Source organism: Hylobates moloch, unplaced genomic scaffold, assembly GCF_009828535.3.
Source record: "Hylobates moloch isolate HMO894 unplaced genomic scaffold, HMol_V3 SCAFFOLD_16, whole genome shotgun sequence".
Classification (NCBI taxonomy): Eukaryota; Metazoa; Chordata; class Mammalia; order Primates; family Hylobatidae; genus Hylobates; species Hylobates moloch.
This window is the reverse complement of record NW_026652291.1, coordinates 40,422,540-40,447,788: the sequence shown is the minus strand read 5'-3', so window position 1 is coordinate 40,447,788 and position 25,249 is coordinate 40,422,540. Positions and strand designations below refer to the sequence as shown.

Sequence of the window (25,249 nt, the reverse complement as noted above, 5' to 3'; positions counted from 1 at the left end):
TAAGGTATACATTATTCTTCATATCACAAATTCCAGGGACATGAAGATAATGGATGAGGCAGCTAGGGAGGAATGAAATGCCTTTAAACAACTGCCCCCGGACATGGGTGTTGGGAGCACAAATGAAGTCCTATACTTGGTCTCTCTGGGCCTGATCAGTTTTGCATACCTCACATAACTCAGACTGCTCTGAACTATTTTTCTTTTCTCAATTGCAGTTATATTGTACTAGGAGGTATTATAAGTAATCTAAAGATGATTTAAAATACAGGCATGCACTATATAACAATCAACAGACTACATATACCACAGTGGTCTGGAAAGATTATAGTACTGTATTTTCACTCTACCTTTTCTATGTTTAGATACTTTTAGATATACAAAGGCTTACTATTGTGTTACATTTGCCTACAGTATTCAGTACAGTAATATGCTGTACAAGTCTGTGGCCCAGGAGCAGTAGGCCACACTATACAGCCTACGTGTGTGGTAGGCTATACCACCCAGGTTGGTGTGAGTATACTCTGATGTTCCCACCATGATGAAATCACCTAAGAAGGCGTCTCTCAGAATGTATCCCTGTAGTTAAGCTACTCGTGATTATATGGGAGAGTTGTATAGGTTTTGTGCAAATACTCCAGCATTTTGTATCAAGGACTTGAGCATCCACAGATTTTGGTATCCTGGGAGATCCTGGAACCAATCCTCCATGGATACTGAGGGATGATGGTATATCATAGGCAAATCTTTGTTTAATGATCTTACCAATTTCTTGTATATTTTTCTATCCCATTCAGCTTATAGGCATGACTGAGAAATGCAGTCTCTGTTTCATTTAGGCTGGTGCTTTATTTTAGCTGCATGAGTGTCGGGAATGGAAAAAGAATCTTGATGATTCTGGGACAACTTTCTTATTCCTCCCAAGTCAGATTCTCATGGTGACGTCTGTCTGTTTTTTGAAGTACTGTAATCTTTTAAACAGATCATCCCTCAAATTCATGTTCAAAAGCAAATATCAAAGCATATTCTAAAACCAGATGTAAATTAATTTTAGATTGGCTGCCATTTTAGATGATTCATATCACTGCTCCCCTCATCGTCACAGATAATTCTTGCATGCTTCTCAAAGGGACTAGGAGCTCTACCTCAATGGGTGTTTCGGAAATAAATGACTCAATTTTGAAGTTTCCCAGGGAGATTTTTATGTATCTTGAAATCTCAACAAAAACATATCTCACTATAAAGATTAGGAATGCCAAGGAAGGTGAACCCCAATCCTGTTAACCAGATGCTCCCTCATTACTATACCTTGTATACTGGGGCTCTCCCATAAGACCACATTGTGACTACAACCATTGCCTGATGCACTCAGCAAGTCAATACACCAAGGGGTTGGCTGGACATGGTGGCTCATGCCTGTAATCCCAGCACTTTGGGAGGCCGAGGCGGGTAGATCACCTGAGGTCAGGAGTTCGAGACCAGTCTGGCCAACATGGTGAAACCTCATCTCTACTAAAAATACAAAAATTAGCTGGGCGGGGTGGTGAGCGCCTGTAATCCTAGCTACTTGGGAGGCTGAGGCAGGAGAATTGCTTGAACCCGGGAGGCGGAGGTTGCGGTGAGCCGAGATCATGTCGCTACACTCCAGCCTGGATGACAGAGACTCTGTCTCAAAAATAATAATAATAATAAAATAAAAAACAAAGAAAGACGGGGGTTGCAGCAGAGAAGGAGGTTTAGTCATAGGGTCACCTGATGAGGAGATGGGAAGAATCTTCAAATCCCTCCTTGAGGAATTTGGGGTTAGGGCTTTTAAGGGTTTTGGAGTGGGCTGAAGTGTGGAGTGAGGAGTTTGTTGATTGATTGAAAAGTGTAGGGTGAAGTCATTGACAGAGAGATAAGGAAGCTGTATTCTCAGGCAGATCCTGTTCCTCTGTGGGGGTTTTCAAACTGATTGCTAGACTTCAAAGTATGAAAAACATCTTAGATGATCCTTAAACAAAAGTCTTATGATTCTAATGTCAGAGATCCTGGCTCTTTAGGAATGATGGGATACAAATGGTCAGACGTTTAGCAACCAGGAAGTGGGCTGAAGTGCAGCCTGATTCATGCTTAATTACAACTGTATTTCTGTCCAGAACCCAGCATGCAATTTTTGTCAACCATGTGGGGCGATTTTAGCATTATGGTGTGGTCTTCAGAAGAGAAAGATCTGATTTCTTTTGTGACCTGACTTTCTGAGATCCTTCATTTTATGGGACTGTGGAGTCCTGTGTGTGACCTAGGACCAGAATTTGCTATTTGTTTTGGTGTTTCAACAATTGATGTTGTTATAAATCTCCCTGACGATTTTAGTATTTTAACTGTTCAGTTTTACGATAAGAAGCATGACTGTTGGCAGAAACTAATTAAGTATTTGAGAGTGGTGAGTTAATGAACATCCAAACAACTTCATAGAGCAGGAAGAATACATATTTCAAGTGGAGGGGAGAAAAAAAATCATTTTCCCTCTACCCTTCTAATTTCTGGGTTGGAACCACTATAACAAAACAACAGGGTAACAAAAGAAAAACAAGCAGAAGTTTGTTAACGTGTATACTTCATGTATACATAGGAGATACCCAGGGGAAAATGAGTAATTCTGAAAGAGGTGATCTAGAACTCCAGCTTATATAGCATTTTCAACTAAAAACAGAAGATTGTGGGGGAAGCTAGTTACGGGGAGGTGAACAGGACAAGTATGGTAAATAAGAGTAATGTTTGTTACGCAGATTTCAGTAGGTGCTTTCTCCATTGACGATAGTTTCCTCTGATTTAGTCATCCTTCTCTTTTGGTACAGAGAGGGAAACACTCACAAATGGAGATTTCCTTTATAGATGTCAGTTTCCCTCACAAACTGGTATACTCTGTTTTCAGAGCTTCTCCTGTAGCTGCAGTTTCTCAAAATAATCCTTATGCTGTTGAGGCATATTTTTGGGTGGCATATGCTCTCCTACACAAGCAAGAGACATCTGTCTTCATCTGCTCCCAGAGTAACTGGTGCCAGGGAACCAAACACCAAAACTGCCATTAGTTTGGATATTATGGATTCGGTTTCTGGAAAAGTCCATTGTGATGCCAGTATGGTACAGGGGATTCCCTCTCGCCTTGTCCTAAGCCTGTCATCCTGCAGAACTCCTGTCTTACAGTACTGTGAAGTTCTAGACCATACCAACCAACCCTCGCCAATAGGCATTTGTGGCAATAGGAAGAAAAAGCTGATGGAGGTCTCATCTGTATTTGTTTTCTCTCTCCTATCTCCTGCATCCTTACCAGGCAAAAGTAGAAGAAAAGATCCAAGAGGTCTTCAGTTCTTACAAGTTCAACCACTTTGTACCAAGGTAAGCTGTGGTTAGGAGTTTGAGGGGATCTGGGAGAACACCACCATGCAGAAGCCTTTCTTCTTTCCTCCTTGAGCGAATCTAACCACGGGGAGCATCTGCTGCAAGAATGGTGCTTCTTGTCCTTGTGGTTACCGGGATATGCTAGGACCCCCACTCCTCCCTCTGGTAGAATACTGTTTAGAGCGATTCTCCACTCGAGCTGAGCTGCCAGGTGTTACATGGGGATCTCCCTCAGTGCCTCAATTCTGAGGTCTGAAGATGGAGAGAGGAATTCCAGGTTTTTGTTTAGTGGTGGCCTGCTGTTCTGGTCTTCAGATAACTCTCAGGTTTTTCTTTTTCTTTTTTTTTTTTTTTTTTTTTTTTTTGAGACAGCGTTTCGCTCTTGTTGCCCAGGCTGGGGTGCAGTGGCACGATCTCGGCTCCCTGGAACCTCCACCTCCCAGGTTCAAGTGATTTTCCTGCCTCAGCCTCTCAAGAAGCTGGGATTACAGGCGCCCACCACCACACTCGGCTAATTTTTGTATTTTTAGTAGAGACAGGGTTTCACCGTGTTGGCCAGTCTGGTCTTAAACTCCTGACTTCAGGTGATCCACCCACCTCAGCCTCCCAAAGTGCTGGGATTACAGGCATGAGCCACTGTGCCCGGCCCAGATTTTTCTTTTTCATATTGTACTTTGAAACATTTAGAGTCCAGGGAGATGGCAAAGGGTGGATTCCTTTGATGCAGATTATTATTTGACTGGAAAAACACGGAAAGTTTGAGTTTCTCCATGCCTGCTCCCTGTTGGTAATTGTGTAGCATATCCCAAGGATGAAATTTCAAACAAGAAATAGAATGCCTTTTGTTTTCCTTGGAGCTTAGCAAGTTGAAGTCTTCTGAGTCCTGTGAGGTCAGGTATTTTGAAAAGGGAATTATAGGAAGAAATTTATTATTTTATTTGAACCTTTATTTTCTCTTCCAGTGTTTTGTAATATGTCACACTAGAATTTCATAAGGTTATTTCATTCTTGTATTAGTACTTCTCATGCAGTCACAGATTCTTTTTTTGAAACTATTATTTGTTTTATTTCCAGCCATCAGAATTGATCGGTAGCCTAAAACTGTGTGGTCACCATTTTATCTTAATGATGGAACACCCTTCCTTCCTTCCTTCCTTCCTTCCTTCCTTCCTTCCTTCCTTCCTCCTTCCTTCCTTCCTTCCTTCCTTCCTTCCTTCCTTCCTTCCTTCCTTCCTCTCATTCTCTTTCTCTTTCTTTCTCTCTTCTCTCTTTCTCTCTATCTTTCTCTGTCTCTCTCTCTTTCTCACTTTCTTTCCTTTCTGTCTGCCTTGTCTTGTCCTGTCTTGTCCTGTCCTGTCTGGTCCTGCCCTGCCCTGTCTTGCCCTGTCTTGCTCTGTTGCCCAGGCTGGAGTGCAGTGCCCTGATCATAGCCCACAGCAGCCTTGAACTCCTGCGAGTCCCTTCAGTGCAGCCTCCCCAGTAGCTGGGACTATAGGAACATGTCACCATGCCTATCTTATTTTATTTTTGTTTTTATTTGTTGTAGAGATGGGGGTGTCACTGTGTGGCTCAGGCTTGTCTTGAGCTCCTGGCCTCAAGCAGTCCTCCCAAAGTGCTGAGATTACAGGTGTGAGCCGTGGCACCTGGCTGAGAGAACACTTTTCCTTGACATCTCTGAACAAAGTGTGGTTAGGTCACTGGCTGATTCACTCTGGTTGGGAAGTTGCAGGTCTGAAGTTCAGCCTTTCCTCCTTCATCATGTCTCTCGACTTCTTGAGATCTCCTAACAGACTAAATCCTAGGAAGTCAGTCTCTAGGTACTTCTGCTTACTGCAACGTTATAAATGGGTCCAACTTTGTTACCTTTGTGTCTTTTTTTTTTTTTTTTTGCCACCATTTCCTTAAGAAACTTTTTCTGATTAGCCATGGCAGAAAACAGCTGGAAAAGGCAAGTGTTCATCGGGAAAGATAGGTGGGAGGGTTAACTTCATCTTCGTTCCCTGGGGAAGGAAAGGAGGAAAAATATCAGCTTACTAGTATAGTCTTTCCCTTAACTGCTAAACCAAATCTCTGCATTAACCCAATGCTCTGACCTCAATAAAATGAATTATTCCTCTTGTCATGAGACACAGCTAGAGATTAGCAAATGATGCCATTTATTTAAACAGCTTGGGAGAACGAGCTCTCTTAAATATAATGGTATCCTTGGCAGTTTGCTGCCCCTAGGCACAAGCTGGTTCAAGCTTAGCTTCCCCAGAGGGGGCAAGACTTCATAATGGTGAGGGTATGGGTGATTGCTTTCGGAGGGGCTTTATTGGCGTGGTTGTACCCCCGATGACTCACCCGATTGGGCTGAGTCACTGTCTACTGCCTGGGCTCTGGGGACACACAGCCTCTGTTTCCCACATGAATCTTTGATTATTTGACATTCCCTTTTCACTTACCATCAGGATAGAGCCCTTGGTCTCTTTCATTCGTTTTTTAAAATTTTCCTTAGCTCATGAGCTGAAGAAAGACGTTTATTCACACTGAGATATGAGGGAAAATGGGAGGTTATATAGTCTGGGAGGAAGCAGTTGTTTTTTGGGAGTGGTGGAAGATGATATTAAAGGAGTGAAATCCCCTGATTCATAGATGGTAGGTCAGGTATGGGTGGGAAAAAAAAAAAAGTGTTCCTCCTGGGCTTGGATCCTTGTGGAAATAGAATATATCAGGGCTCTGGGTTAGTGTCAGGAATTTCACAATTACCCGTTTTACCATTGTTGCCTATGAAATTGAGTGTTTTGAAGGATGCTAATTAATATTGGAGATATTATACATTTTGGCTGAATGGCTGAGTATATAATTCAACATATCAATGTAAGGCTGAAGCCAAACATCACCATCATAGAATGAGCGAGGATACAGGAATAAATTAGAAAATTTATCAGAATTTTAAATTATTATCACAGTCTCAATATTTAATACCTTAATAGTCAAAATTTAAAAGTCTGACACTTTAATACAGGAAGTAACCTTCACTGTTAGCTAAAGTGCATGGTCAGCTGTTAGCAGTAAATCTAGATGGCAGGGCTTGTTTGTGTGTCTGAGGTCATGACGTTGATCAAAAGGGACAGACTCACACACACGCCCAGGACCACAGACCACGCACAGGTCCAGGGATGCCTGTGATGATGCTGAAGTCGGCATTTGCCTATTCAGTGTTCCAGGGCCAAAGCTGAATAGCAGACTGGGCTGAAAGTCAAGGCTGGAGCTGAATGTCAGTACATTCTATAATTAATCCCCTTCCCAGAAATGATTTTCTTCTCTAAGGTTGTGACTGTCTACCTGGAGTGAGGTAGTCAGTCCCAAGGAGCTTTTTGACCATGCTCTTCATGGTTTTGTTTATTCATATCTGCTTTCCCATGAAAATTCATTTTTTCTTCCCTGTGAGTATTGTCACGTTTTCACACCCTTTTGAATGTACCCTTTTGCATTTATCACCTTGGCTTTAATAAGAAACCTGAAATGCATAAACTACACAGATACCTCGCTCACATGTAATTTTAAAATTTGTTTTCTCCTGGGCACAGGAGCCTGGTGCTTCTCAGAAGTGAGAAATATTTATGATGTCCCTGTGCTAATAGAGCCCTGGAGGTTAAGTGCTGACAATGGCTCTGAAGCCAGAATGCTCTGAGTTAAAGTTCTTAAAGCAGGTCTCTCACAGGCACCAGCTTAGCTCCCGTGTTTTCTACCATTCCTGTATGTGATACAATTTTAGAATTTCCCAGATCCTGAGCAGGTAGAGGATGTATTCCCTTCTTACTGTTGTTCTTTCCAAGGTCTCACAAATAAGTTCACCTTTCCTCGATTGCTTTATTACTTACATGCCAAGTGCTTATTTTTTGACTAGAGAGGCCCCTGGCTTTAGTGAGTTTAGAAAATCCCCAGGAACCAACAATGGACTGAATCCCCTGTCCTCTCATCTGTCACAATCAAATGCATGTTTCCCAGGATGGCCCAGGTTTGGGGGGAGGAAGTGGCTTTGCTCTCATTCCATTCTGCTGCCTTTGTGTGATCCTCTCTTTCAGCAGCAGTATCTAGAGAGTCTCCAAAGGACAGGACACTCTGCTGGGCTCAGGGAAGCCAGCATGAGCAAGGCTAGCCCTGGGCCTGCCCCTGCTGTGCTCTTGGCCTAGTGGAGGAGGTGGACATTAAACAAATGAACACAAATATACAGTTACCAATGGGATAGTTTGAGAGAGGGAATCACTGGGAGAATCTAATTTGGATTGGGAAGTTGGGGAAGGCTTCTTAGAGAAAGTGACATTTAAGCTGAATCTGTAGGTGGAATAGGGGTGGCTAACTTAAAGGATGGGGAGAGTGTTCCAGGCAGAGGGAACAGCATGTGCTAAAGCCAGGAGACTGAAAGGAGCGGAGCTCAAAGAAGGCAGCATGACCAGAGCTCAGGGGCGGAGATGAGGTTGGGGAGTAATGTGGGTGGAGGCACATTATGAAGAGTCTGGAAGCCCAGTGGGCTCACCCCTCATAAGAAATTCTATTTAAATCATTACCCAGTACACACAGATGTGTAAGTTCCTTCTCAGACAGTGGAAACCTGACTTCCCATAGCCTTAACAGATTTACCCACTTGCTGTCCTGTCACCCTCTGCACAGTGACACGGGGCCCTCCTCATCCACTTGAGCTGACAGCCTGCATCCCACCCTGCACCCCCTCACGTCCTGCACGAAGCCTGTCTTATTCTGCTCCATGTAATTGAATGGTTTTGGGGCTGAATTGTTCAGGTAAAAATAGGAAGAGCTCTACCTTTTCTTTCTTAACTTCCTACACAGAAAAGATTTTTGGATAGAGGTGAGTTGAGAATGAGGACCAGTGAGGGTATTAGTCGGCTTGGGCTGCCATAACACAGTATCACAGATGGGGTGCATTAAACCACAGAGATTTATTTTTTCACAGTTCTGGAGGCTGGAAGTCTAAGACCAAGGTGTCAGCAGGCTTGGTTTCTCCTGAGGCTGCTGACTGGCTTCACCAACATGTTATACTTCTTAATTTCACTGGCCCTTCACTAACTGCCTTACAATCCTTTTATTCGTCTCATGTAGATTCCCTAACACACCCACCACAGTGGCACTCCACAGCTCACCCACCATCTTGATTCCTAGTTCCTGAGAAAATCGAGGCTGACCCACCTGACTTTCCTGTTTCCTCCTTCCCTCATCAGAGACCTGTATTTCGCTCGCTTCATACCCATCATTTCTCATTCAAAGAATGTAGCATCCTTCCTTATTCTAGGCTCACCTCTCCTACTATACCCTCATCCCAGCCCTCCTCTAGCCTCTTTACAGACCTTCCCTATGGATTTCCTCTGAGCTTTTGCATTTTTAATGTGGAATTTCTCTGCTTACTGCCTTGTACTTTTGATTCAGCTGAACTAAACTAACTCAAATGTGTCATGATATTTTCTTCATTTTGCCTGCTTAACTCATGTCCTTCCAGCCTTAACCTCAATGCTGTTCCCTTTGGGAAGAGTTTTCCGACCCTCCATCTGTTCCCATGGCTGATCACAGCGTTTATTGGATAGGGCTCTGCTTGTCATTTTCACATCTGTGTCCACCTCTGGACTGTCGCTCTAGGGTACAGAGCAGCCTCTACCCCAGTGCTGGACACTCTGCCCACACAGATGGGTGCTCCCTGCGTCCTGAGTGGACTTCCCTGAAAGAGAAACTGAGTCTGGCCTTCTCTTGTTTACAATTTGCCTTCACCTCTGCTCTGAATGTTCTTGGAGGTCTCCCGCCCTTCTGTGGTTTGTTTTCTTTTCCCCTCAGTCTTGCTGCAGCATCTGCCACTGTTAAACACCTTCCTGAAATTCTCTCCTCCCTGATGGCCTGTGACATGACACTTCCTTTGCTCTTCCCCAGCATATGTAAACTCTCCTGTTTCTCTCCTTTACTGGCTCCTCCAAACGCTTAGAGATGGGTCTTCCCACAGTTTTGCTTTCAAACTTCTCTCTCTGCCCTCTCACCTTCTGTGGCTTCACCTGTCACTTGCATGCAGACGAATGCTTCCCAGTCTGTGTGTGTAACCTGAATCCCTCTCCTGAGCCTCACGTGTGCGTCCAGCAGCCTGATTGACATCCTCACCTGAATGCACTTCCAGCATCCTAAAACCCACACATCCAAAAGTTGGCTGATCACGGGTCACACACTAGTTTGGGCCCTAAGTAGCCCCCACTGGGTCAGCTCCTCAGAGCTTCTAACCCTGTCTCCCCACCCCATCTGTCTGCCCACTGCAGTGTTTTCAGTTACTTCAGTTTGTAAATACACACTGAGTAGCTACTGTTTTTCTAAAGCACAGTTCTGATCATTTCTTTTCTCATCTCAAAAACCTTCAGGACTTCCCTTTACCTAGTAAATTGAGTAGAAATGCCTCAGTCAGCATCCCAGATCCTTGTTTTTTTAAAAAAGAAAGGTCCTAGCTGCTTTTCTCCCATTCCTCTTTCATCCCTGTATTGAGGCCAGATTCTCCCACCTGTCACTCCTCTTGCACGCTTTATACCTGTGCTGCATAGTAGAGTAGGCATTAGCTACCTGCAGCTATTGAAACTTGAATTAAAATTTTCTCCTTCTGCCAGGGCCACTCATCGCACATTCCTCCTTTTTCACACAAACTTTCCTGATCATTCCTTTCTTCATGAGATATCCCCTCCCTTTTGAGCCTCAGTAGTATTTTATGTTTTTCTCTTACAAAACCTACCCATTCTTTCCTTGTAGCCAGTGATATACTTACCTCATTTCTGAATTGGAAGAGTTTTTGAGGTAAAGACCACATGAAGGGCTGGGCGCGGTGGCTCACGCCTGTAATCCCAGCATTTTGGGAGGCCGAGGTGGGTGGATTACCTGAGGTCAGGAGTTCAAGACCAGCCTGGCCAACATGGTGAAACCCCTATCTCCACTAAAAATACAAAAATTACCTGGGTGTGGTGGCACGTGCCTGTAATCCCAGCTACTCAGGCGGCTGAGGCAGGAGAATAGCTTGAACCTAGGAGGTGGAGGTTGCAGTAAGCTGAAATCACACCACTGGGTGACAGAGCGAGGCTCCATCTCAGCAAAAAAAAAAAAGACTACATGAAGGCTCTTATTCTGAGCCAAGTACAGTGGGAATTTGATAAACAATTGTGGAATTGACTACCTAGCAAAGGGAATGGTTCTCTTTCCTTTGTTTCTGTAATCTGCAAGTGCAGGGAACATCTTGACAATCTGTGCTTTTTCCTTCCTTCCCTAGTCACACAGGCTCTTCTGCCAGACCAAGAAAGAAGTGCAGCCTTTGTGCTTTGCCCACCTGTGCAGGTGGCCATGGGCAGCACATTCCATCTTAAAGCCAGTATTGCTGACTTGAAAGCCAAGGACAGCGACTGGCTGCAGAACACGGTCCTCTGGCCAGGGCCGTGGGTCACATGTGGGAGGTGGAATTTCAGGGAGGGAATAATAGATGATAACTGAGAGGCAGGCAGGGTGTAAACTACGGGCCTTGGAGAAATCATCCCGGAAGGGGTGACTGAAATGACAGCGGCTGAGGCAGGAAAGTGGCGAGGCTCAGATTTAAATTGCTTATAGGATGGGGAGCCATAAAGATATCTGTTCTTAGATGCTGGAGGAAGTTTCTGGGTGGACTGTCATTGCCTGGCTGCATGTGCTTATTGCGGCTTTTCTGTTAGCCCAAAGTCACTGCCTTTAGGAGACAATCGCACTCAAAATGTCAGCTGGCATGGTTTTCAGATGCTTTAGAGACATTCTTTTCTCTAGTTTAGAGAAGCTGTAAACTAGAGCTTCTAAAAAGAAGCTTGACAAGAGCTTCTTTTCTCTGGTTTAGTTGCTCTTTGGAACCAGAGAAGTTGCTGGTTATCCAATCAGTGACTGCAGGGGGACATCCTGAAGCTGAGTGTGTACCTGTGTGTGTGTACGTGCATATACGTGTGTATGGTGGAAGCATAAGCTATTGGAATGGGCTTATAAGCTGTTTGTCTTTCCAGGCTTGTTTTGCAGAGGGAGAAGCACTTCCATTATCTGAAAAGAGGCCTTCGACAACTGACGGATGCCTATGAGGTAAACACATTACCCAGGAACTCTTGCTGTCAAATTATCCGCCAAATCTTCCTCCTTTTTCTATTTAAACGTAAAAGACTGTTGGGGCCGACCTGTTGCAGAGTCACTCTTTGTTCTTTGTGGCTCTGGCAGGAGGTAGGGTGCTGTCACAGAGCTGGGACTCCAGCCCTGAAAGGGCAGAACCTAGTCTCTTCCAGAGTGAGTGGAGCACCCTAGATAGGATGGGGCTTTCTTCTGTTACTAGATGATGACTGAGGGGTTCACGTGCTTTATCTAGACCTCCTTGACAGCTGGCTATAAGCCAGTTACCTGTTCACCCTTAACCCTTTGCCCTGTAAGCTGATTTAATTTCTTGCTCATTTATTGAGGGCTGTTGTCCAAACCTGTTAAGTTTGTATCATGATGGTTACAAATTTTCCAACTTCACCACTCCTTCTAGTACATTACTTTTCATATCTTCATTAAAGAGACAAAAAACCCTTTCTTGTAATAAGATCTAATTTCTATACTGACTAGAGGACCAGTATAGAGAGTGGCCCTTGCAATTTAACACTACTATTTAAGAGGAGATCTTTAATATTTCCCAGAGCAACCTCAGGGCTGGATGACGGTGGAGGGGGACAGATGTTGGATGGGATTGAGTGGCAGGCAAAGGGTGAATGTGAACAGAAAGGCTCCAATCTTTCTGCCCTGCTTAACATAGAGCAGCATCTCTATTTTTAATCTGTTTTTTATTTGGGTTCCACATTTGATTATTTGTGGCAACGATTTGCCAACTCAAATGCCTGTAGGGCCCAGGCAGGCAGCATAAATCAGTGAGGTGGGCTGCATGGAGACTGAGGCTAACTGGAGAACCCGTGCCTTTACTCCGTTCCCACCCATTGCTGCCATCTAGGAATGCAGACCCAGGGTTGCCAAATCATCTTTCTTTTTTTTTTTTTTTTTCTCCAAATGAAGCTGGAAATCCACGTTTTCATGTGACTCTCCTGACAAATGTTGTAGCTACTTCCAATTAAACAATACACATCCATGGGCTAGATTTGGCCTGTGGGCTATGAATTTTCAATCCTTGACTCAAGTTCTCAATAGTTATGATACAGTTGGTACCGTATCAGCTAACAATTTATTGAACAGTGTGCTGAAAGCTTACCGTGCATTCTCTCATTATTTGTGAGATGGAGTCTCGCTCTGTTTCCCAGGCTGGAGTGCAGTGGCATGATCTTGGGTCACTGCAACCTCCGCTTCAGGTTCAAGCGATTCTCTTGCCTCAGCCTCCTGAGTGGCCAGGATTACAGGTGTGCACCATCATGCTTGGCTAATTTTTGTATTTTTAGTAGAGACGGGGTTTCACCATGTTGGCCAGGCTGGTCTTGAACTCCTAACTTCAAATGATCCACCTGCCTCAGCCTCCCAAGGCTCTGGGGTTACAAGTGTGGGCTACTACGCCCAGCTGCATTCTCTTATTTAAATCTTGTAACTACGTGAGGTAGATCAATCTTTTGCTTTTTGCAGATAATGAAATGGGCATAGTAAAATTAAGTCATTTGCTCAAAGGCACATAGCTAGTAAGATGAGGAACTGGGATTCAAACTTAGGCTGCATCCCTGGCAGTGTCTTCAGTAGCTCACCAACCTGCCTTCCAGGTGGCGGGTTAGCCACAGCTTGGGATATCAGCACAGTTTTAAAGAGGGCAGCTTGGGCCAACGGAAAGAACACTGGATTGAGTCTAAAAACCTAGGTTCTTGTCTCAGCTCTGACATTTACTATTTTTATAATCTGAAAAAGGTTAATCTTTGGACCTCATTTATGTAGTTTAATTTATAAAACTGGGGCAGTACTCCTACCTACCCTGCCTAGCCTTGAATGCTCAATAATCATTTGTGGTTTAATTAGGATGAAGAGCCGTCTGCATGTCGCCTTTGGAAGCCTTTCCTAGCTCCCCAGGCAGAATTAGTCAGTCTCTTCTATGTGCTCCCTCAAAACTCTGTTTTTGTCCATTACAGCATTTCTCCAGGTATATATGTACACGGGTTGGTTCCAGAAAGACATGAGGTAACTTATATGTCTGTCCAGTGCTCTCTTCCCCTACAGGTAACCACATGCATTCTATATCCCAAGCATCTCAAGAACAGAAACCAGGTCAGGCATGGTGGCTCATGCCTGTAATCTCAGCACTTTGGGAGGCTCAGGCAGGCGAATTGCTTCAGCCCAGGAGTTCAAGACCAGCCTGGGCAACCTAGTGGGACCCTGTCTCTATAAAAACTTAAAAAATTAGCCAGGCATGGTGGTATTTGCCCCTAGTCCCAGCTACTTAGGAGGCTGAGGTGGGAGGATTGCTTGAGCCCAGGAGGTTGAGGCCGCAGTGAGCTGAGATCATACCACTGCACTCTAGCCTGGGTGACAGAGCGAGACCCTGTCTCAAAAAAATAAACAGTAGAAACCAAATTTTATCATCATCACCCCGGTGTCTAATACAGTGCTTGGCACAAGTAGATACTATCAAATATTTGTTGAATCAGTGATTGAGTTAAGCCAGGAAATCTCTTCAGAGAGTGTATATCTCCTTGGTTCTACACCAAGAAAATAGCAGCCCCTAACCTCCTGGCCTGTAGGAAGTCCTCTGCTCAGCCTTCCTTAGATGCCTGCCAGAGAGGGATCCACTGGGTTCAGGGTCACCTTTTTTTTTTAATCCTGTTGTCTTTTTTTCTTTTCTTTCTTTCTTTTTTTTTTTTTTTTTGAGACAGAGTCTCGCTCTGTCACCCAGGCTGGAGTGCAGTGGTGCCATATCGGCTCACTGCAACCTCTGCCTCCTGGGTTCAAGTGATTCTCCTGCCTCAGCCTCCCAAGTAGCTGGGATTACAGGCGCACATCACCATGCCCAGCTAATTTTTGTATTTTTAATAGAGACAGGGTTTCGTCATGTTGGCCAAGCTGGTCTTGAACTCCTGACCTTAAATGATCCACCCACCTTGGCCTCCCAAAGTGCTGGGATTGCAGGCATGAACCACCACGCCCGGCCTTGTTACCTTTTTTTTTTTTTTAACAGATAGTCATTTCAGCTCCTGGCTAAGACCACAAAGCAAAGTGTCCTTTATTCACTGATTGTTGTTTGAGCAAGGGGGCCCTCCTCCCCCTTGCCAGGCTGCTGGGAGTGAAACAGATACGGCCTTGGCAGCAGTGTCTTGGAGTGATTGTGAATAAGGGATGTTTTCTCTCCTGTCTCTCTCCCAGTGTCTGGATGCCAGCCGCCCATGGCTCTGCTATTGGATCCTGCACAGCTTGGAACTGCTAGATGAACCCATCCCCCAGATAGTGGCTACAGAGTGAGTCTGTCTTTGGGAAATCTGGGGTGTTCTCTGAAATTGTATTTTGAGTTTGGGGTTTTGTTTTGTTTCTGTTTTATTTGTTTGGACTGGAAAAAAAACAGTGCCACAAAGAAATCCTTGCCCTTCTCATGACCTCCGGCAACTTCCTGAAACTCCTCCACTTTAGAAACCTAATGTAAGCTGGTGGGTAGAACAAGACTTTGAACTTCCAAGAGAAGGATTCTGGTTTCTTCTGTGGCCTTTTCTTTTGGCTCTTGACTCTGGTCTTTGAGAAAAGTCTTAATCATCAACTCTGAGAGACAAGATTTTGCCAGAAAGTACAGTATGCATTTGAACAGCTTCTGTGGGGAAGCATGTGCCAGTCCAGTGAACAAAAATGCCTTTGCCTTTCCTATGTACCTCTATAGAAGTACCTCCCCGCTCCTGGTGCTTGGAGGGACCGTGTAGCTCTTGATGGGACTGGATGTATTACTGGCGTGGCATACAAATGCCATGACTCTCAGTTTTCCTAAACCCGATCGGTGATTAGATATCCAAGCAACTGAGCTTCTTCCCAAGATCCTTGTACAGATAGCATTCTTGATCTGGCATCTCATTCCCAGACACTAATCACCATTTATATATTAAAGAAGAAAAGACTGATCATGACTTCAGTCCTAGGGATACCTGGAATAAGAAAGGGCAGCCAGGAATTGGATCCAAGAGATCCACTGAGAGGCAGCATGGGCTCTAGGCAGCATCTCGAATTTCTCAGCTTCCTCTGGTGTTCTTGAGGGCGAAGCATCTGGGATGAGAGACTTCTGAGCCAGGTTTGTTTCTCCACAGCACAAGGAGGCAGCTGTGCTGGGACACACAGAGGCTAGCCGGGGCCCCTGTCTGGTCACAGAGCCCCTGCCTCGGTCACATTGTCAGGTCAGAGGAACAGAACTGCACATTGTCTCATTCATTCTGTCTTAACAATAACCTCTCATTCTTGCCTTCCTGGGCAGGGTGTCTTGTGATGAATGTGGATGGGGAAGATAATAAAGAATTAGGCCATTAACCCTTGTGGTACGTAGGATGCTTTCTGAGGGAGAGGCAAGTGCATTGTTTTAATCATCGGGATGCCACTGTAAGCCTGGCTGCTTCCAGCACTGGAAGGAGAGTTGGACACAGTTTCTGCAGTAACAGGAATTTAATTGTCAAAGAAAGGCCCATGTGGTTTTGTTTTTTTTTTTTTTTTTGAGACAGAGTTTCACTCTGTCACCCAGGCTGGGATGCAGTGGCACAATCTCAGCTCACTGCAGCCTCCACTTCCCGGGTTCAAGCGATTCTCCTGCCTCAGCCTCCTGAGTAGCTGGGATTACAGGCACCCACCACTGTGCCCGGCTAATTTTTGTATTTTTAGTAGAGGTAGGCTTTCACCATATTGACCAGGCTGGTCTTGAACTCCTGACCTCAGGTGATCTACCCACCTCGGCCTCCCAAAGTGCTGGGATAACAGGCGTGAGCCACCACATCCAGCCTTGTGTGTTTTTGAAATACCAGCTTGGGGGCCTGGCGATTGTTTGGGAAGTTTTCCCTTCACTCCTACACAATCATGATATTTGGAAAGTTTTCCCTTCATTCTTGCACAATGGGAAAGTTGGGTGAGAGAAGAAAGAAAAAATGGGGATTTCTGTGAGCCTGTATCTGAACGCTGGACGGAGGAGGCCGCAGACTCATAAGAAACTGGAAGAGAGAATCACAGGGGGTGACTGAGGTGGAAGAACTCGAGCCAGAATCGACTGAGTTTTTTTTCTAGGCTGTGTACTTGGTGTTTTATAGTGAAGGCTTTTCTGAGGAAGTGTCAGCGCCGCTTTTGGGGCAATGTCACATAGGAAGAGAGGAGCCCTTAAAGGGCCTTTCATTGGAAGCAATCTAAATTAAATATCAACAGTAGAGAATGTTTAAAAAAATTTTTTTTAAATGTAAAGCTGGGTGTGCTGGCTCATGCCTGTAATCCCAAGCACTTTGGGAGGTTAAGGTGGGTGGATCACTTGAGGTCAGGAGTTTGAGACCAGCCTGGCCAACATGGTGAAACCCTATCTCTACTAAAATACAAAAATTAGCTGGGCATGGTGGTGCATGCGTGTCATCCCAGCTACTCGGGAGGCTGAGGCAGGAGAATCACTTGAACCCAGGAGGTGGAGGTTGCAGTGAGTCGAAATTGCGCCTTTGCACTCTAGTCCGGGCGACAGAGCGACACTCCATCTCAAAAAAATAAATAAATAAAATACATAAATTTAAAAAATAAAACTTAAGTCAGTTATGGTGCAGTACATTCTGTGAAATACTATATAACCGTTAAAAAAATTTATAAATGTGGCCACGCATGATCACACCTGTAATCCCAGCACTTTGGGAGGCCAAGGTCAGAGGACCACTGGGGCCCAGGAATTCAAGACCAGTTTGGGCGACATAGTGAGACTCCATCTCAAAAATAAAAATAAAAATCGCTGGGTGTAATGGTGCACGCTTCTAGTTCTAGCTGCTCGGGAGGCCGAGACAGGAGGGTCACTTGAGTTCAGGATTTTGAGGCTGCAGTGAGCCATGATGGCACCACTGCATTCCAGCCTAGGCAACAGAGCAAGACCCTGTCTCAATAAATATATGAATGTGTATATTTGTATGTTAACATATATGTATTTATATAGAGAGATGTGAAATGAAAATAATTTAAAAGATTTAATTTACATATATTAAAAATATAGATGATTATATGCATAGATAAAGCCAGAAAGATACATGTAGTAGTTATTTCTGGACGATGGGGTTAAAAGTGATTTTATAAACTTTCTGGGCTGGGCACGGTGTCTCACACTTGTAATCCCAGGGCTTTGGGAGGCCAAGGCCGGCACATCACCTGAGGTCAAGACCAGCCTGGCCAACATGGGGAAATCTTGTCTCTACTAAAAATAGAAAAATTAGCTTGGCTTGGTGGTGTATGCCTGTAATCCCAGCTACTCGGGAGACTAAGGCAGGAGAATTGCTTGAATCTGGGAGGTGGATGTTGCGATGAGCCAAGATCATGCCACAGCCTGGAGGACAGAGTGAGACTGAAAAAAAAAAAAAAAAGGCCAGGCGCAGTGGCTCACGCCTGTAATCCCAGCACTTTGAGAGGCCGAAGCGGGTGGATCACCTGAGATCGGGAGTTTGAGACCAGCCTGGCCAATATGGAGAAACCCCGTCTCTACTAAAAATACAAAATTAGCCAGGCGTGGTGGCGCAAGCCTGTAATCCTACTCAGGAGGCTGTTTGTTTGTTTTTTGAGACAAGAGTCTCCTTCTGTTACTGCGCTCCAGCCTCCTACTCAGGAGGCTGAGGCAGGAGACTCACTTGAACCCAGGAGGCGGAGGTTGCGGTGAGCCAAGATTGCACCACTGCACTCCAGCCTGGGCAACAAGAGTGAAACTCCATCTCAAAAAAAAAAAGAAAAAGAAAAAAAAAACTTTCTGGCTGCATGTAGTGGCTCATGGCTGTAATCCCAGGACTTTGACAGGCTGAGACAGGCGGATCACTTGAGGTCAGGAGTTCGAGACCAGTCTGGCCAACACGGTGAAACCCTGTCTCTACTAAAAATACAAAAAATAGCTGGGTGTGGTGGCTGGCACCTGTGATCCCAGCTACTCGGGAGACTGAAGCAGGAGAATCACTTGAATCCGGGAGGCAGAGGTTGCAGTGAGCCGAAATCACACCACTGCACTCCAGCCTGGGTAACAGAAGGAGACTCTGTGAGCAGCAGAGGCCACCCAGAATCAACAAGAGATGCTGCCCGTCTTCACCTGTCCATTGTCATACTCTACCTAGGGAAGGAGATTTCCTTTTCACTGTATCAAGCTGAAGCTGTTTTACAGTTAGTATGAGAACAAGCTTGATGTGATGCCGACTCATGCATCTTGCATTTACATCTCCTCCTAAGCCGTTCTGCCCATGGATGACTGTTCCTATTTCCAAAGCTGTAAATCTTTTTTCTTTTTTTTTTTTTTAAACCTGCCCAATTGTGCAGAACATAGCTATAATCTTTATAACTTATCCTAGGCCTTAAGTCTGTCTATGATAGCCTATTCTAGTGCTGAAGTTTTTTATGTAACGTAAGTACTTCTTGCTACAAATTAGTCTCAGTTTTTACCTACTAGAATATTTATGTAATTATCCTTTGTATATTTGAGGCATTTTGCTGGATAGCTTTCTCATTGTGATTATCTGTAATATTAAGCTTTTTATTTTATTTTAAAAATAGAGATAAGGTCTTGCTGTATTGCCTAAGCTGGTCTCGAACTCTTGGCCTTGAGTGATCCTCCTGCCTTGGCCTCCCAAAGTCTAGGGATTACAGGCACGAGCCACCACACCCAGCCAAATACTTAAAAAAAAAAAAATGTAGTCATTTTTACAACTCTAATGTGAATTCCCTTTGAGGTGGAAAATGGAGGCTAGAGCCAGATACAGTTCTGACTAATACTGTGTTTATGATGCTTTTAACAAGCATTTTTATTGTTGTTCTTCACAACTCGTGGACCCTTATTGCTGGTCTTTTCCTGCTATGTTCCTAGTCATTTCCCATCTTGTATTCATGTGCCTTACCCATCCCCCACCCCTGCCATCTCTAAGCATAATTCTTGCTATTTGTACCTATTTCATTTGTTTTATTCTTATTGGTTTCTGATTTGTTTTGCTGCTCATTTTGTATTATATGCTTATTTACTGTACATGCCTTTGAATCCTTCATCCAAACTGATGACAGTGTTTAGAATCAACATTGATTAATTGATTGAGACAGGGTCTCACTCTGTTGTCTGGGCTGGAGTGCAGTGGCACAATCACAGCTGCCTGCAACCTGGACCTCCCCAAGCTCAAGTGATCCTCCCACCTCAGCCTCCTGAGTAGCTAGGGCTAGAGGTGGGTGCCAACATGCCTGGTTAATTTTTATAATTTTTGTAGAGATGGGGTTTTGCCATATTGTCCAGGCTGGCCTTGAACTCCTGAGCTCAAGTGATCCCCTCACCTCAGCCAAAGTGCTGGGATTACAGGCATGAGCCACCATGCCTGGCCAGAATCAATCACTTTAGATCAGTCCTCAGCCATCACCTAAGAGTCCCAGTAAACTCCTTATAAGGCTGAGAGGCAATCGCTAATATCCCTGCTTTGAACTTGACCCTCTGTCAAGATTTACATACTCTTTAATGATGGAGTGATAGGGTGGTGGTGTCCAATAGAACTTTCTGTGATAATGAAAATGTTCTATATTCTGTAAATGTCTATAGATGTCTATAAACGTCTATACATGTTCTATATTGGCCACTAGCCACAGTTAGCTGTTGAGTACTTGAAATGTGGCTTGTGTGACGGAAGAGCTGAATTTTCTATTTTAATTAATTGAAAATTTAAATTGCCTCATGTGGCTAGTGGCTGCCTATTGGACAGCACAGATGTATCTCATTGCTACTCAAAATGTGGTCTCCAGACCAGGAGCATTGCTATCACCTGGGAACTTATTAGAACTGAGGACTCTCAGCTGGGCATGGTGGCTCACGCCTGTAATCCTAGTACTTTGGGAGGCCGAGGCGGGCGGATTGTCCGAGCTCGGGAGTTTGAGACCAGCCTGGGCAACACGGTGAAACCCTGATTCTACTAAAAAATACAAAAATTAGCTGGGCGTGGCGGCATGCACCTGTAGTCCCAGCTACTCAGGAGGCTGAGGCAGGAGAATCACTTGAACCAGGAGGCGGAGCTTGCAGTGAGCCGAGATCGCGCCACTGCACTCCAACCTGGGCGGCAGAGCGACACTCCATCTCCTAAAAAAAAAAAAAAAAAAAAAAGAGGACTCTCAGACCCATCTAGTTCTACTGAATTAGAGCTGCAGTTTAGCAAGATCCACAGGTAATTTCTACGCAACTCAAGTTTGAGAAGCACTGATACCTGGCTGAACATTGAAATCACATGGGGAGTTTTAAAAAAATACTGCCACCTGGGTCCCACCCATGGTGATTCCAGTTTAATTGGAATTAGGTGTGGCTTGGGTGTTGGGATTTTTAAAACACCCCCCAAGTAATTTTAGTTGTGCGGCAAGGACTAGTGATGGCTCAAGCTTGCATGTATCTGAATCACCTGAGAATTTGGTAAAAATACAGAGGCCCAGGATCTTTTCCACCTCAGGAAGACTGGGTCTCTGTATTCTTTTGTTAGCTTTCTACAGATTCTGATGCACACATTTTGGGTTTGAAAATCCGTGGTGTAGAAGATAGTTTCCCACTTTGCTGGTAATTGGCACGTAAGCTAGAATGAAATGCCTTGCTGACGTTAAAGAAAATTGATGTATTACAGCTTTCAGTCATATTCTAAACGAATGATTTTGTGAATACTTGTTTTTCACAAAACGTGCCGCTTGGTGTTTGTACAATGTTTTTTGCTTGTAATTTTTTATTTGTTGGTGAACTTCTTGTCTCTATGATAAGTTTTTCTCCCCCTACCTTTGTGGGAAAAAAATTATTTTTTTGTAGAGCTTGGGGTCTCACTGTGTTGCCCAGGCTGGTCTTGAACTACTGGCTTCAAGCAATATTCCTGCCTTGGCCTCCCAAAGTGCTGGAATTACAGGCGCGAGCCACTATGCCTGGCTCCTTTTTTTTTTTTTTAATATATAGAAGTATCATTAACATTTTGGTCTTCAGAATTGCTAAGAAGTCTGTTAATGACAGCTGGTAGTTCATGGTCAACTTGCCAGTTCCTTAAGGTGCAAGTTGGAAAGCCTTGGGATCAGAATGTTCTGTAATACGGAAGTGTCTGAGATCAAGAGAAGCCCAACCTCCAGTTCTCTAGCACAGCCCCAGACAGTCAGATGCAGCACGTCAGCTGAGGGAGGTTGGCATGGAGGGATGGTATCAAGGTGTCTGGTACATTCAGATCCTAATTCGAGGCTTTAGGGTCAGTAGTGTTGCGTTCGGCACAATTCTATCTTAGGAGCTGGGAAAGGGAGTGGATAACCAGGTGACTCTTTTTCTTTCTTTTAAAAAATGTGCTGTTAAGTTTTGTATCAGCTTAAACTTTTTGTTTTTGTGGTACAGAAACCTTTTGGTATGCTAGTGCAGCCAGCCTTTGTTAGGGCATGCGCTTATTAACTATTTGGTTCTGGGAAATGTCATAAGAATTGATGACGATTTGGAAAGAAGGAACAAATTCAAGTTCTCTACAGAAATTAATTGCTGTTAAAAATGCGTCACATGCTGGGCACGGTGGCTCACACCTGTGACCTCAGCACTTTGGGAGTCCGAGGTGGGAGGATTGCTTGAGCCCAGGAGTTCAAGACTAGCCTGGGCAACATGGTGAAACCACATCTTTATAAAAAATACAAAAACTAGCCAGGTGTGGTGGCTCATGCCTGTAATTCCAGCTACTTGGAAGGCTGAGGTGGGAGGATAGCTTGAGTCTGGGGAGGTTGAGGCTGCAGTGAGCCGTGATAATGCTGCTGTCCTACAGCCTGGCCGACAGAGTAAGACCCTCTCTCAAAATCAAAAACAAAAACAAAAACCATAGTGCCACATAATTGTCTTCAACTTCAGTTTCAATCCTTGTGTTTTCTACAGTAAAATTTTAGGTGCAAAAAGAAGTGTGTGTTGTTTTAACCTGTGACGTTTCAGAACTCACAGAGCAAGGCAACAGCATTTGCTTTTGCTTTCCCTGCCCGGATAATGAGAACTCTGAAATCGAAAGTAATTAAATGTGATGTTGGCAAACAGTTATAAACTTGTGTCTTCTTGGAGAGTAGGCTATGTAGTCTTTCTGGCAGTAGTAGCAAGGAAATAACGAGGTGAAAGCGCCCAGGAAAGAAGGCCCCATGAACGCTGCAAAGACAATTTGCTTGTTCTAAATGGAGGTTTCTCCTGGCGGGAAGGCTGTGACCCTGCTGAGCTGTGGAGAAACAGCTTGATAACCAGGGCTTTCCTGGGGCACCCTTTCTGGTGCACTTCAGAAGACCCTGGACTGATGATAGGGCTCTCTTGATTTCACCTAAAGCAAGACTGTAACCTCTGGGCAGCCTGATGCCAAGCTTGGAGGCAAACCCTCAGAAAACAGCTCCCCTCAGTGAGGGAATGGGAGCCTGTTTGAATTAGTATGGAGAATTCTCCAAGAACCTGCAGACTGGGAGGCATTCTCACGGTGAGTCAGTGCAGCTCCTCTTATGTTTACCACAATTAAGGTGAGCATGAGAGCAGCCTGCCTGTCTTCTATTTTCCCAGCCATGGAAGTAGGCTCCATTACAAATGTGTTTTTCGTCCGGATGCAGTGGCTCACACCTGTAATCCCAGCACTTTCAGAGGCTGCAGCGGGTGGATCACTTGAGGTCAGGTAGTTCAAGACCAGCCTAGCCAACATGGTGAAACCTCGTCTCTACTGAACATACAAAAAATTGGCTGGGTGTGATGGTGCACGCCTGTAATCCCAGCTACTTGGAAGGGTGAGGCAAAAGAATCCCTTGAACCTGGCAGGTGGATGCTGCAATGAGCTGAGATCACGCCGCTGCACTGCAGCCTGGGCGACCGAGGGCAACCCCGCCTCAAAAACAAAAAACAACAACAAAAAAAACTTGCTTCTTACTGGTAGAGTAGAAATCAGTGGCCCACAGAGGCTTAGGTGGCAATGGGAGTGAGAAGACCTCTCTTTACATGTTCATGATAGGCCTAGGTGATGGATCCTGACTAGGATGGTCAGTGTGGAAAGAAGCAGTTGAGCACCATGTTTTAGCAAAATTCAAAGGCTGGGAGGTTCCCAAAGGCAAGGAGGAGGAGGCTGGCACCACAGGTCCAGGGCAGCGAGTTGAGTGGAAAGTCTGGGAAAGGTTTGTGTGGGAAGCACGGGAGACTCTTACCCCATAGCCACGAAAGTCGGTTTCTTTCCAGCCTTGTGTTCCCTGCTTCATGACCAGGGAAGCGCTGAAGTATGAAACTCAGAGGAGGGCAGACAGAAATGGTGATAGCTGGGGAGAGAATTAAGCCCTTTGGGGAGAGGTTATATTCAACAGGTGGGAGGAGAGGTTCCCCCCAACTTTTGAGGGAGTGGGGGATCATTGGAAAGGCATGGAATCTAGTGGGAATTTGGTGTTTTGACATGAATGCTCTCTGACTTTGTTTTTGCCCTTTGGCCGTGTACCTAGTGTGTGTCAGTTCCTGGAGCTGTGTCAGAGCCCAGAAGGTGGCTTTGGAGGAGGCCCCGGTCAGTATCCACACCTTGCACCCACATATGCAGCAGTCAATGCATTGTGCATCATTGGCACCGAGGAGGCCTATGACATCATTAACAGGTACAGCGAAAACCAGCAGTGACAGAACCCCAGAGGAGTTCCCCGCCTGCTGACACGCACTGACTGTTGCCTCTCCTGCCTCTTTCCCTGTTTCTCAGAGAAAAGCTTCTTCAGTATTTGTACTCCCTGAAGCAACCTGACGGCTCCTTTCTCATGCATGTCGGAGGTGAGGTGGATGTGAGGTGAGTGGGGTTTTGCACAGGCTGCCACATCAGTTGACTCTAGAGCTCATCTGCCATTAGAGACGCCAAGCCTAAGGAACATCATGGGGAAGCTGCTGCTTTGTCCCAGAATGACACATGGGATGACATGTCAGTGACACGTCAGAATCATTCAGATGTGATGCAGATGTCCTCAGGTGTCATGATGACTTGACTTATTTTATGTAAATGTGAAAATATAAGACAGAAACAAATGCTTTTGTTTTAGAAATTAAAAATATATTTGTTTGGTATGAAATGATATACCACAATATAAATAGCTGTATGGTGTAATGTATTCCTTCACCTCTCTCAGATAGGAAGGGAGGGGAAAGCCCAGCAGGGCCTCAGTAAATACCTTCTGAGTGAATTTGATGAAATCATGAGAATGTTAACCCCTGAGGTCCTCCTGAGGCACATGAGAGTTTTTCTGGGGGGTGCAGAGAGCCTTGTGGGCCAGGAGAGTGCAGTGCAATAAAATCACATTAACTGATTGGTGCCAGTTAGCTCGAAATTATTATTTTCCTCCATAAGTGTCTGATGTGCCAAGCAAGTTGCTTCCTCACCTGGCAGATTACTTACGAGGCATACAGGGAATTCATTGAATAAGCCATTTCTCTAAGACAGTGGCTTATTGAGATTTTCTGCCATTTGCTTATTATTTAGTTGAGAAATACATTTTGTGAGGTTTCTATGGCAAAGCTGTCTTACTGCCTATGTGTAAATGGGTTTGCTTCTACACAAGTTGATTAATATTCTGGCTTAAGCATCTGGTTTAACCATTGGTTTGAAAGTATAGGGGAGGAAAAAACCACAAACATTGTGGAGCATAAAATACATTACAGATAATAGCAGGTAATCAGGCTGCAAAGGCATTTAGTTCAAGATGTTCTTCTATCTCTAACTTGTCTAATCCAACCAAA

At 44.7% G+C, this 25,249-nt stretch overlaps 2 protein-coding genes across 5 annotated transcripts in view; one reads left to right on the top strand and one right to left on the bottom strand.

Annotated features, from left to right (window-relative positions):
- Positions 1-25,249, top strand: part of FNTB (farnesyltransferase, CAAX box, beta) — a 73,929-nt gene that overhangs the window by 14,690 nt on the left and 33,990 nt on the right. For 2 of the 3 annotated variants that reach the window (XM_032179996.2, XM_058429632.1), the window contains exons 2-6: positions 3,317-3,381; positions 11,415-11,487; positions 14,719-14,810; positions 23,980-24,126; positions 24,225-24,308. In XM_032179996.2, the coding sequence (XP_032035887.1) occupies positions 3,317-3,381; positions 11,415-11,487; positions 14,719-14,810; positions 23,980-24,126; positions 24,225-24,308 (461 nt within the window). Of the gene's footprint in view, positions 1-3,316; positions 3,382-11,216; positions 11,324-11,414; positions 11,488-14,718; positions 14,811-23,979; positions 24,127-24,224; positions 24,309-25,249 lie in introns of those variants that run through there. The other variant, XM_058429633.1, reaches the window with a different exon arrangement.
- Positions 4,652-25,249, bottom strand: part of MAX (MYC associated factor X) — a 94,514-nt gene continuing 73,916 nt past the window's right edge. For both annotated transcript variants that reach the window (XM_032180005.2, XM_032180004.2), the window contains one exon: positions 4,652-5,384. In XM_032180005.2, coding sequence (XP_032035896.1) covers positions 5,304-5,384 — 81 coding nt within the window. In that variant the 3' untranslated portion in view covers positions 4,652-5,303. The remainder of the gene's footprint in view (positions 5,385-25,249) is intronic.